This window comes from Myzus persicae, unplaced genomic scaffold (genome assembly GCF_001856785.1).
Source record: "Myzus persicae strain clone G006 unplaced genomic scaffold, MPER_G0061.0, whole genome shotgun sequence".
NCBI lineage: Eukaryota > Metazoa > Arthropoda > Insecta > Hemiptera > Aphididae > Myzus > Myzus persicae.
In genome coordinates this window covers 81,572-94,476 of record NW_019103973.1, presented here as the reverse complement: position 1 = coordinate 94,476, position 12,905 = coordinate 81,572, and the positions used below count along the sequence as shown (strand labels likewise).

Sequence of the window (12,905 nt, the reverse complement as noted above, 5' to 3'; positions counted from 1 at the left end):
ACAACTAAATGAGAAGAAACTGTTGAGTCTATGAGAATGCTGTACACTTCAGATAATTTTCAGATAATGTAGGCCCTTTATACTACATAATATAAATATGGGAACATTACGAAGATGATACAATCATATTAATATATTAAATATTTATATAACAGCTAAAAATTAAAATCTTCAAGTTGTAATCGAATGACATTAACGAATTTGCCCTAAAAGTTAAGACACACATATTGTTAAAAATAAAGAAAATACTCAGAAATCTTCTTCAAAATTTTTCTTTATTATTAAATGTATAGAATAAAATGTGACAATGAGCAAAAAAAATATACATATAAAAAAATCCCAATGTACAGAATATTATGAAAAAAATAATATTAATACAATCAGATTTATCTATCATACGCAGGGCTGCCCAGAGGATTTGCGGGGCCCAAGGAAAAAACCAATCGCAGGGTCTCAAAATCTTATGACTCATAAGATAACAATCAATAATGATAAAAAAAACAGTAAAAATTAACAGGAACAAACATCTGAGTTTAATTTTATCTGTGAAACCATGCTTTATACTTCAACTTCTTGGTGCAGCATATTCTAATTTCAACAATTCATAATGTGCCTGATCCTGGAAAAAAATAACATTTAAGTTAGGAAAAATATATTATCATGAACTGTCTAGTTGAATGAACAATTATTATTATTGAACTAGACATTATGTCAAAGAAAGAGTGAAATCTTTTAAGTGAAATTGGTGTTACAAATTCAAATTTGTATAAGTTTTTATGGATAACAATATGAATATGTGTCAACAAGAATATTAACACTTGGCACACTTAGAGTTTATATATATATAATTATGATTGGCAAGTAACTGTGCTGAGGCTGGTCATGTTTTAGTAAAAAACCAGCGAGACTGAGGAAGCGAGATTGAACTCGTTTGACCAGTTAAATTTTGATCTGAAGGTGTGGATCTATCAATCCATAATTCAAGATTGATCTAACAAGGGTACAATATAGAGCGACTAAACAAGGGCTGAGTTGAATTCAGTAGTATGACGTCAAATAAATCCTAAAATCCTTAGTGCTTTACAGGAAATATAATCTATATGGGATCTAAAGGATAAAGTCGGTGAGTATATGAATCCAAGATCTTAGTTTCTAGGAGTGGCTTTAGAGGTGTCTCGTTGAGAGTATAACTGTAATCTACAAACAGACAAATCTGTAAAATGACATGACTTAACATTTTTCTTCAATGATAGTTAGGCCAACCGTTTGGCACCAGATTATAAAACCATTTAATGATGATTGAAGGGCATGGCCATCGCTTATAAAAAATATCCTAGCAAAGAACTTAGCTTTGTGGGCGAAAAGTAAAATATGACAAGAGGAAGAATTTCAAAACTGGTCATAATGGAGCAACCAAGAGAAAAGTCATGTTAGTCAATAAATAATGTAGGTAAGAGAACTCGTTCGATTCTTTTAAGGACCAAATGTTCCAAAAGCTTCCCAGTTATGAAATATCAGTGATACAACAAAATAATTTATAAATTGTTCATAAAAGAAGAATTAATTTGAAGTGCAATACTTCTTTTTTAAGTTATATTTTTAATATTATACAATTTAAATTAATTGTGAATAGATTTTTTGAATATATTGTTATGTATACTTGGTATAAAGTAATTTTATTTTTCTGTGGTGAAAAGTCAACTTCAAGCTTTATAAAAAAGAAACATGTACATAACGTTATAGGTATAGTATAATAATATAATCTAGTATAATTTAATACCTCGGCTGATACTGAAGGTCTAGTTTTCATCATGGCTTCATCAAAGTGCTTACTCTGGATTGCCAATTGTTTATTCACTTCATTTGAACTTATATACTCCTGCAGACACAAAATGCCTGCCTCTCGCACAAGAGCAGCTAAATCAGCTCCAGTAAAGTAAGAACATTTTTCATTTTTGCCAATCGCTTCCAGGTCTACATCATCTGCCAACACTGGTCTTTTACGATTCTAAAAATACAACCATAAGTGATTAGTATTAAAATTGATTGACCTATTTTTCCTTGATAAATCCTTTATACTTTAGTCACTGCTTTTAATATGTCCACACGTCCTTCTTCATCGGGCAATCCAACATATAATACTTTGTCCAAACGTCCTGGTCTAAGTACAGCAGGATCAATCATATCTGGCCGATTTGTTGCTCCCATAACAAAAACGCCACCACTTCTACCACCTTCAAATCCATCCATTTCAGTTAATAATTGATTGACAACGCGTTGACCAGAACGACCATTTGCCTAAACATAATAAACTATTCTTTAAAATATCCATAAACAAAACTGATGTCAATTATACATACATCCATGTCACTTCTTTTAGGACAAAGTGCATCAATTTCATCAAAAAATATGACGCAAGGCTGTGAATTACGTGCTCTTTGAAAACACTGACGTACTCCTCGTTCACTTTCACCAACATACTATACATAAAAATAACAAAGTTGATTAAACTATGCAAAATTGAGTAAGTACATTATATTTACCATGTTCAATAATTCAGGGCCTTTAATAGATATAAAATTAATACCAGCTTCATTTGCAACAGCTTTGGCTAACAATGTCTTACCACAACCTGGTGGTCCACATAGTAGTACTCCAGTTGGAACATCTAAACCCAATGCAGTGAATTCTTTAGCATGAGTTACAGGAGCCTAAAACAATAAAATACGTTCTTATACTACAAATTGTGTAATACATTATATAAAATAAAATAATAATATCAATATACTGACCAACATAGCCATGTGCAGTTCTTCTCTTATTTTCTTTAGAGAACCAATATCATCCCATGTAACATTGGGCACTGTAACAAATCCTTCTCTTTTGGATGAGGGGACAACTTTCTTCAGAGCTTCTTCAAAATCGTTAAATACAATTTGAATTTCACTCACTTCCTCCATGGGAATAAAACTATCGGAGCGAAGCAATTTCAATGTGTCTTTGATTTGATTCTTATTTGATGATAACAACTGTTCTGTCTCATCAGGCTTATCAAAATCAGATATTACTTGCAATCTCTTTTTTATAGATTCAATAGTTCTATTAAAATAAATTAAACAAAATAATAATTATTGTATAAGTACCGACCGCACCTTTACAATAGCTAATGGCCATAGTTGCCAGGCTTAAGACCAATAAAAAAATAAAAATTTTAAATCTTTAATTATCCAAGGGTGTGTATTCTTTACAGTTACATAATATTTTCCTTATGTTGATTATGGAGTTTAAATTGATACAAATTGTATTGTACGACAATATTTTTTAATATTAAAAGAATATCCCTAACTACTTTTTATTTTTTATGTATCCCTTGGTCAATTATCTGAACAAATTGATGATCCAAAATCCAAACACTACAGGGAATAAGTTTGGATTGTTAAATTTACTAAACTGAAAGTGCAAATGTTATCAACAAATTTGATAAAGAAAATATACAACTTAAAGTTTGTTCTAGGAGATACAAACTTCTGTTTTTCAAAAAGAACTCTCCAAATTTACTATAAATTAATTAGTGGATAATTTTTCTGAAAATTTTAACACATAAAAATTTAAAATGGATAGTTATTGAGTTATATTTAACCTTCTGTATTAAGGGTAAGAGGTTTATGATGGGTTTGGAAGTTATAATCAACATTTATAATTTGTACAAATGGTACACATATTATAAACACCAGATAATAGATCCAATAATACATCTATTATATATTTTTATAAAACTTATTTTTAAGGATTATTATCTACAGTAGGTATAAAAATTTAAGTAACTGAAAAAATAGTTGTTCGAATTTTGAATTAAGTACATAAAAATTTTAAAACAATCATCCATTGAATAATTTATAGTACAAAAGATGGGTTCTCATTTGAAAAAACAGAAGTCTGTATCACCATAAGTGTATTAAGTGGCCTAATAAATCTTGAAAATTTGAAAATATGATCTTAAAAGTTAAAGTATACAGTAGAACCTTGATTATCCGAACCTCTGTTATACAAACCCTCTATAATCCGAACTATAATTAGCGTATCTGAACGTTCTGTTATCCAAACATGAAAACTTGTATCCAGCCGGCCGTTCGGTTTATCGAATTTGTCATGAAAGGCAGCAGAAAAGCATGTTGCAGCTCATTGTCAAATTAAAATTGATAATTTTGACAAAAAAATATAATAAATAAAATAAATGTAATGTATTTCTGTTAATGTAATGTATGTAATTCTAATAAAATATTAATAATAATAAACATTTAATTATAAAAATAATAAATAATTAATGTACATAATATTATAAAAGTTTTTAATTTTTTAATTTCCAATATCCAAACTTTTGCATACACGAACGTCATGAACTAGGTGCTGTCCCAATTAGTTCGGATAATTGGGGTTCTACTGTACTTAAAAATTTGAATAAATTCATTACTAAATTAAAAAATGGGGTTGAGCATGCTTGGAGAATCGCTCTGTATAATCATACAAAATAGTGTAAAGTTTTACAAAACTTCACATTAACTTATTAAAATATTAGAAATTTCAAATTATATATCATTTTATATACTAAGGAATTAATTACTATTAGTTATAAAATATAAACCTATTAGCTGCTACAGTGGCTGCTTCTCTTGTTAAGGATTTCAAATCAGCACCAACATAACCTGGTGTTAATTCACTTAATTTATCCAAACTGACTGTTGGATCAATTCGTAAATTTTTACACATGAGATCTAACATTGCTCTACGAGACTGTCTATCAGGAATACCAAGGCAGACTTCACGATCAAACCGGCCAGCTCGTCTCAGTGCTGGATCTAAACTGTCAGGGCGATTCGTAGCACCAATCACAATTACTTTGTCGTCATCCTTCAAATCTAAAACCAAATTCATAAACAATTAAAAATAATAATAATTATATAATAAATTAGTAATCTCACTATCTAAAGATGATAGTTATTGAGCAACAATTCTACGTTCCATATCGCGTGAAGTGGTTTCTCTATGTGGAGAAATTGAGTCTACCTCATCAATGAACAGTACACAAGGTGCTGATTTAACAGCAGTTTCAAACAGTTTTCTCACTCGTTTTTCTGACTCTCCGCTTATACCGACGACTAGTTGTGGAGCAGCAATGCTTATTAATGGAATCTTTAGTTCCTACAATTTAATCAATGTTAGTACAATACAGGGTTAATGAAAAATAAAATATGGATTTACATACTCCTGCCACTGCCTGTGCTAAGAGTGTTTTACCACATCCAGGTGGTCCGTGTAACAAAAATCCTTTTGGAGGAGATACACCTAATGTCTTATAAACTTCTGGGTGCTTAATATGCATAATTAATTGGCATATTTCCTAAACATAAGTAAAAATATAGTCAAATTAATAAAACTACGTAAGACTGACTTATTATGATCAATTCTGTTCAGTACCAATAACACGGAATCACATCCAGCTAAATCATCAAATGTTAAAGTGACTTCTTCTGCAGTAGCTAATTTTTGGCAAACTTTTTTTAGAGGTGTTGGCATTCCATCGACAGTCTTATCTAAATTACTTTTTCTTTTTTTACTTATGAATGGCTTCTTGTCTATTACCCAACCAGGCTATAAATGAAAAATTAAATGATAGTCTAAATTTTAAATGTTAATACATTATAAATTTAAATACCATATTTTCAAAGTCGTTAGGACAAGTGGCTGACTTATTGCTACCGCCGTTAGTAGTTATATCACAGACAAAAGAATTTGATCCAACTCTAAAATTATATACCACGTAGAATAAACACTTCAATACACTAATTTAGGTATAATGTTAATTCTGGGTTGCATAAAAAATCATTTAACATACAATGAATCAATTATGAGTTTATGGTCACATAAATTAGTGGCTCATGATAGATCAATTACACTTTTACAAATTAATCAATTATATATGCAACCAGCAAAACTATTAAATAAACATAATTCTTACTCTTGGGTTTTTTCAGAAGCTGAACTGTTTATATCGGTAATGTAATGGTTCAAATTTTCTGGAGGATCCAAATCGTTTGTAATGTCGATATGCTCATCTCCAGAAGACATTATGTCAATAGTTGAGCCTTCCGATGATACGTCTTCTACCGGTTTGCCATCTTTTATATTATCGAGTACAGCTAATGCTAATAGAAATCAAACGTTACGAGACATAAGAGGATAATAAATAATATTACAAACCTCTAGCAATTAGATTTGACATAACACCCCAAGGTTTTCTATTATACTCTGGATACTCTGATCGCAAGGCATTAACAATTAGTTCTTTATCCAGAAATCTTCGTTTTCTTGTAGATTGCATAAATTGGTTCAAATACTATAAGAGATAAATGTCATTTATGTACTCTAATATATTTTATACAAATTAATTACCTCTTCAACGCGGGGTATGATAAATCGATCAGAGTATTGAACATCCTGCAATGACGTCTTAGTCAAATATTTTAAGCTGAAATTTGTCTGCAAGTCGAAATGATGCAAACGCAACATTTTGAGAGTAGTATAATCCCACACCAATTTTTATTTTTCAATAATTATTGATGGTAATATAATTAATAACACCCACGCTTGTAAAACAAAAATTTGAAAATTGTTTGAAAAAAAATTCGAAATATGAAATGTCTGATGAAGATGAACAATAATATGTGATAACGATAAGCGAGTAAGCGATGCGACATGGACACATAACCTAAAAAAATACGCAATCGAAAGAGATGGGTATTATCATTTTGTGTAACGACTAACGACTATAATTCTTTATCGTAATTTTTAATCATCCCTACCTATTAATGTCATTTAAATTTTAATTAATAAATATTATGTTCTAACTTCTAAACTTCCACGTTGCTATTCTCCCCGTTCGTCTTTTTCTCAAAATCGAATCACAGACCGCGGCATTGAAAAATGTATTAGTAATTAGTACCTATTGTACATATTATAATAATATGATATATTTCATATTTGCACAAATAACTAATAAGTGTTTAATTTTAATATTTTAAGCTTTTAAGCTATAGTTTGAATGCTCGATCTTTTTCACACGCTGATGTCTGATGTACATTATTGTCTATGCAATGTGCACACGGCCACACCGCAATGTAGTACCTCGTACCATTCTTTATAAATAGGTACTACTTACTACTTTACTAGTATTTAAAATCACTGCTCGTACATATCAAACGTAGAATCCATCGTATCAGGGGAAGTCCAGTACCCATAATCATGGGCGCCGCGAAGGGGGTGCACTTGCACCCTCCTAGGTTTTCAAAAAAGAAAAAATTAAATTAAAAAAATTGAATGGTATTGAAACTGTTTTATTTCATATAATTATCTACATTATTTCTATTATTTGTTATTATACTTATTTTACATAATTGTCTATAAATAATAAATATTATTATTTATTTAAATTATGTAATATAATACTTATTTTTTAAATAATAAAGGTAAACGCCAAGGTTTTTTTCCGAATTCTTCAATTTAATTTCTGATTTTCTAATCGTAGCCATTAGCCCGCGTTACATTGTAGCCATTGAAAAATAAAACTAAAATAACTTTGTATCGTTGTACAATTTGAAACAATATTTTTATGTATTTAAGTAGGCATTATTATAATTACTAATTATTATTAGGTAGAAAGCCTTAATATTAATTAAGTCTGAGCACTCTCTCAAGTTAAGGGGATCGGTGGCAGACAGTTATTTTAGCCAAAACATACCAATCTTTTGTCCATCATAATTATCGACCTAGTAATACGATAAATGATAATACTTTTTTAGAACTGATTTGAATTTGTTCTTATGTCTTCTTGAGATCAGTCAGTTTACTTTTCCCAATTGCATCCCCTAACAACTATAAATTGTGTGTAAATATTTTAACGGAAGTACCTTCACTGGACGGTTTCTTCCCTCAACACACTTAAGCCATTGCACTCAATTGTCTCAATTTAAACATACATTATGCTTATTGTACTTTTTTTCTCTAATATAGATTGTATAATATCCTAGGTTAGATCCTTTAAAAAAAAAGAGAATATTTTTTATTTTGGAATTTTCACTTACTACGCACACATTTACAAGACCCGTGTGTATGCAATTTAAAAATTGTCTATTTCGAACTCCTTAAAAACTGTCCACCACCGATCCCCTAGTTTCCTATTACTGCACAGTGCACACATTCAAATGAAACGCTCTTAGAACGTTGCCTATGTTAAGCCCCTTTAAAAGTAATCGGTATCAAATCAATAAACAACATTTTCTTTTATAAAACAATAATTGTCTTTTGTGGTCTTGTTGTTCAATGTTCAATGGAAATCAATTTACCAGTGGACTACTACTCCTATTGAAAATAGAAATCAAAATAGGTTTCAAATTAATAAAAATGTTGGTTATAAATGTACCATTCCTAATAATATAGAGGTATGGTACAACAAAATAAATAACTAAACATGAATGATTATCTCCTGTAGGCTATAATAGTTCTATACATTTTAGATGTGAACAACTAATAGTCTTTTAATGTGTAGGTTTTATGTATAAGTAAGAATTAAGGATTTAAAATTTTTTGGTTCCTTAATTTTTTTTTTTAATTTCTTAATTATAATTTCAGTTAAACAGTGCTCTATTTATTTTATACATTAATTATTTATCGGTTAATGGACATAGGTATAGGCTATTTTAAGCCCTCGCTATTTTTATTTTATTTTCATATTATCGTTTTATTTATTGGATAAATTAAATAAGTAATTTTTGATAACATAGTAATTAGTACACTGACCGTCTTCATTTTCAGAATTTCGCAAGGCATTAACAATTAGTTCTTTATCCAGAAATCTTCGTTTTCTTGTAGATTGCATAAATTGGTTTAAATACTATAAGAGATAAATGTCATTCAATGTACTCTAATATATTTTATACAAATTTATTACCTCTTCAACGCGGAGTATGATAAATCGATCAGAGTATTGAACATCCTGTAATGATGTTTTAGTCAAATATTTTAAGCTAAAATTTGTCTGCAAGTCAAAATGATGCAAACGCAACATTTTGAGAGTAGTTTAATCTCAAACAAATTTTTATTTTTTAATAATTACTGATAATAATATAATTAATAACACCCTCGCTTGTAAACAAATGTTGAAAATAGTTTGGAAAAAAATTGAAAATTAGGTATCTATTGCTATATAATATATTTTGGTTTAAACATAATTAATACTTTTTAATTAATATCTTGTACCTTTTGTTAGAAGTATGGGTAGGTACCTACCTAGTGTTAGTACTGTAAATACTATTGTAAAAACAACTGTATTTATATTAGTTATTACTTATTAGGTACTTATTTTTGATACTGGCCACTAGCATGTCATCAAGTACCGAGGTAATTTTATAATTCAATTTACTTATGTATTTCTTTATGTCTTAGATCATCCCATTTCTATGTTATTATTATTTTCAAATTATGAAGAATTAATATTAAATAAGCTAAATATGCTAGAAAAATGATCTGAACAACCCCTCCCCCCCACCAAATAAAATTCCTAAAAATGCAACTGCAGAGTGTCGTATATATCTATAATAATATAGTTAAAATACTTACTTACATTGTAGATACTGTAACGTCTGTAACAGTTTTTTTGTGAATCTCTTATCATACACTTTTAAGGCATACCTTAAAAGTAGCACTGCTAAGTGTTGAACACAACTGCAATAACTAGAAACATCAAACAGCATATAAACAGTAAATTTATGAACAATTTATGCTTATTACAATTTATATTTATTTTTCAAGCATTGATCATTTTTATATTTCTATGCTTAAACATAAGAACAAATAATAATAATAATAATAATGAACACAAAAAATGTATTTTTAGGTATTTTCTTTTTGTGACATCATTATTTTATTTACAAATTATAATAATATAATATGTATAGACGTATATTATGTATACAAACAACATACATAGTAATTCGTTTGTATACTTATATTATTCAGACATTCGTTTGTTTAGCAGTTGAGATTCTTTAGGTGTAGATTTAATGAACGGGACTTGTATTAGATTCTAAGCAGAGCGATGAATGCAGTAACAGTTTAAGTAACAGTAACAGTGGAGTGTGTTTGTGTTTTTTTTGTATCGGTCATCAATTTTTAGAACAGTAAAAATGCTTCAATCTTTAAATTTGAGGGTAATTTCTGATATCAAAGTGGATCTAAATTCTAAATGGTACTTTGGTATTTTTTTAAAAAGTAAAAATCCTAAGTACCTATACTATTAAAAATATTCGGCAAAAAATTATAATACAGGAAAACTGAAAATCCAGTTATATATAAACCAGTTAAAAAAAAATCAACCTATGGTTTTTGACCATGCTAACATAACGCTTTAAATAACGCAAAATCACGTAGATAAAAAAATGTAATATATTGACATTTTATTATAGTTTGTAAAATTAAAGTCAACCGTGGAAAAAATGGTAATGTGACCTAGATGGCGCGAAGGCCATTAAAATAAAAATTATTATCGCATAATTCATAAATGGTCGTATTATATTGAAATTGGTAACTAAGTAAACTTAAGTTAGTAAAAATATATGAATTATACTCATGAATGCGGATTTCATAATTAAACTGGTACAAAATCAAACAAGTATAGTCCGTATATAGTAGGTAATAGCTGCGGTATTCTTACAAAAGGTATTAGGTATACAAGAACTTGATGAGTAAATTTGTTTAAACTTAATTTTGTTGCCAGAATTTTTTTTATATTTACTTCATTATTTTGCAACATTTAAGACTATTACTGATAATTTACAGTTTGTTTTAACTTTTATTTTTATTTTTTGTCATTTTATACATTTATTATTTCTTTCGAAAAATAAAAAAGACCACGGTAAACCAAACACATAGTTACACAAAATTACTGGATAAATGGGAATTTATCATTTATTTATTTTGAAAAATATAACAAATCGGCATTCCACCGTCTTAGTTACCTGGTTGTAGTCCACAATATATGGGTATATGTGTATAGATATTATGAATCTAATCGACTGATATAGTGCTATTATAGAAATATAGGACTATGCATAATGTACCTATTATCAATAAACTGATAGTTGAAAATAACCTGTAAAAACTCATTTGTTTTTTGTTTGATTAATCTCGATTTCTTTACAATAGCTGTAGTTGAACAATATGCTACAATATTATAAGATTCAATTGTAAAATAAATATATTTTATCAGCCTTTCTTTAAGCTCGCAACTCTCATTAATCATTAGTAGGAATACCTATTTTGTAGGCAGTGAATATAATTTTATTTTGTTTCAAGAGTAATTAATGGTTAGGTAAAGTTATATTACATCTGCTTCCGATAAAATAATTGTTTTTGTAAAAAACTACCATACAGACTAGAGAGTATTGTACTTAGTAATTCATTATTTTCAAATATGTTTAAACATCAAGTCTGTAGATGTGTTGAAAAAAAGTAAATATATAGGTAATATAAGCGGCTGATATACATTCAAATATTAATTTATTATTAACAATAATAATTACTGAATTACCACAGGCAATATCATTTTAGACTAGACGCATAGTTTCCGTAAAAAATACTACTTAATTAACATGCTAAAAAAAAATCTAATTAATCTAATTATATTTCAACATATAGTGTGGAAGTTAGGACATTAAAAATACAAAGAAAAATTAAATTTTTTCGTCAATAAGTTGGTAACTAATTAAAAATGAACAAATACAACAAAAAACAATCATACGGCATAGTGTTTCAATATTAAAAATTTTACAGTTATAATATTGGTATATATTACCTACGGGAATGAACGCCTTTAGCTTACAGCAGAAAAACCGAGGGCATGCCTATTATTTTAAAATTAAAATGATATAGATATAATTATTCAAGTAGATCGCATCAGAATAATTGAATATCACACAAAAATATTTATAATAGATAAGAAAGTATTCGGGAAAAAACTAACAACTCGATATCAGCAATATGCAGTTAATTACAAGGAAATTATACCTTTTATACCTATAGAGATCCTTTACAGTAGGTTAGTATAATACACGCATTTTATATCACATATTATAGGTAGATACTGCACTCACAGTTTACTTATAGCTTCGAATTTAAAGAGGCTTAATGATAACCTTTTCTCTAATGTACACTGCCAACGGAGTTAAATAATAGAATAACACATTACGTAATCACGGGTTAAAGTCCATCGAAAATACGATTAATGAAAAATATTATTAGTGTTGTAATTATTACAAAATACATGGGGCAACGGTGTGTGTTCATAACCTGCGATAGATGCACTTTAAGGAGGTACTATAGGTAGGTCTTCGTAATCCTATACAGTCAAAACTAAGGTCTGCATATTGTTTTACCCTTCGGGTGTAATACGCTTATTGTATTATTTCTACGGAAACTGTCGAAAAATAAATCGGGGAAAATCGTGGTTGAAGCTTACGAGGTAGGTGATACCTGAAAAAAAAATATACCTCAATAATAAAGCATCAAAATTTAATTATTATAAAACACATAACAAAAAATATAAAATAAATACCATTACACTTTGTTCACGTGGAATAAAATCAAAACAATAAAATATACACATTAAAAACAATACTATAATATCATATCGTGTGTTCTTAACCCTAACTAATAAATACTGCATATTTTTTAAAAATATTTATTTGTTGTTGTTTTTATGCACGAATATTAAGAATTTATTATACTATAATATTGTTGTAGGTATAAAACTAATAATTGTATTATACATAATAATGTTTATGAATTGAAATAAA

The 12,905-nt window shown here is 28.5% G+C and overlaps 2 protein-coding genes across 4 annotated transcripts; both read right to left on the bottom strand.

Annotated features, from left to right (window-relative positions):
• Positions 1–285: 285 nt before the first annotated feature.
• On the bottom strand, positions 286–6,689 carry LOC111037064 (nuclear valosin-containing protein-like). The gene is given in 14 exon segments (XM_022319425.1): positions 286–619; positions 1,781–2,008; positions 2,080–2,298; positions 2,361–2,480; positions 2,544–2,711; positions 2,793–3,099; positions 4,643–4,916; positions 4,980–5,199; positions 5,264–5,398; positions 5,476–5,649; positions 5,714–5,801; positions 6,017–6,203; positions 6,259–6,394; positions 6,451–6,689. Coding segments are annotated over 14 exon segments (2,427 nt in total). The 5' UTR covers positions 6,568–6,689; the 3' UTR covers positions 286–565.
• Positions 6,690–7,150: 461 nt separating this feature from the next.
• LOC111037065 lies at positions 7,151–11,796 on the bottom strand. Of its 3 annotated transcripts, XM_022319427.1 has the most exons (5): positions 11,070–11,796; positions 9,677–9,786; positions 9,005–9,049; positions 8,854–8,947; positions 7,151–7,333 (listed from the first exon to the last, which is right to left on the bottom strand). In XM_022319427.1, exons 2-5 carry the CDS (start codon positions 9,725–9,727, stop codon positions 7,224–7,226), a joined length of 300 nt encoding a protein of 99 aa, XP_022175119.1. In that variant the 5' UTR covers positions 9,728–9,786; positions 11,070–11,796; the 3' UTR covers positions 7,151–7,223. The 3 variants fall into 3 exon arrangements, with proteins under 3 accessions (XP_022175119.1, XP_022175120.1, XP_022175118.1); XM_022319428.1 differs by lacking the exon at positions 11,070–11,796 and having other exon boundaries at positions 9,677–9,857; XM_022319426.1 differs by lacking the exons at positions 9,677–9,786; positions 11,070–11,796 and having other exon boundaries at positions 9,005–9,196.
• Positions 11,797–12,905: the final 1,109 nt, after the last annotated feature.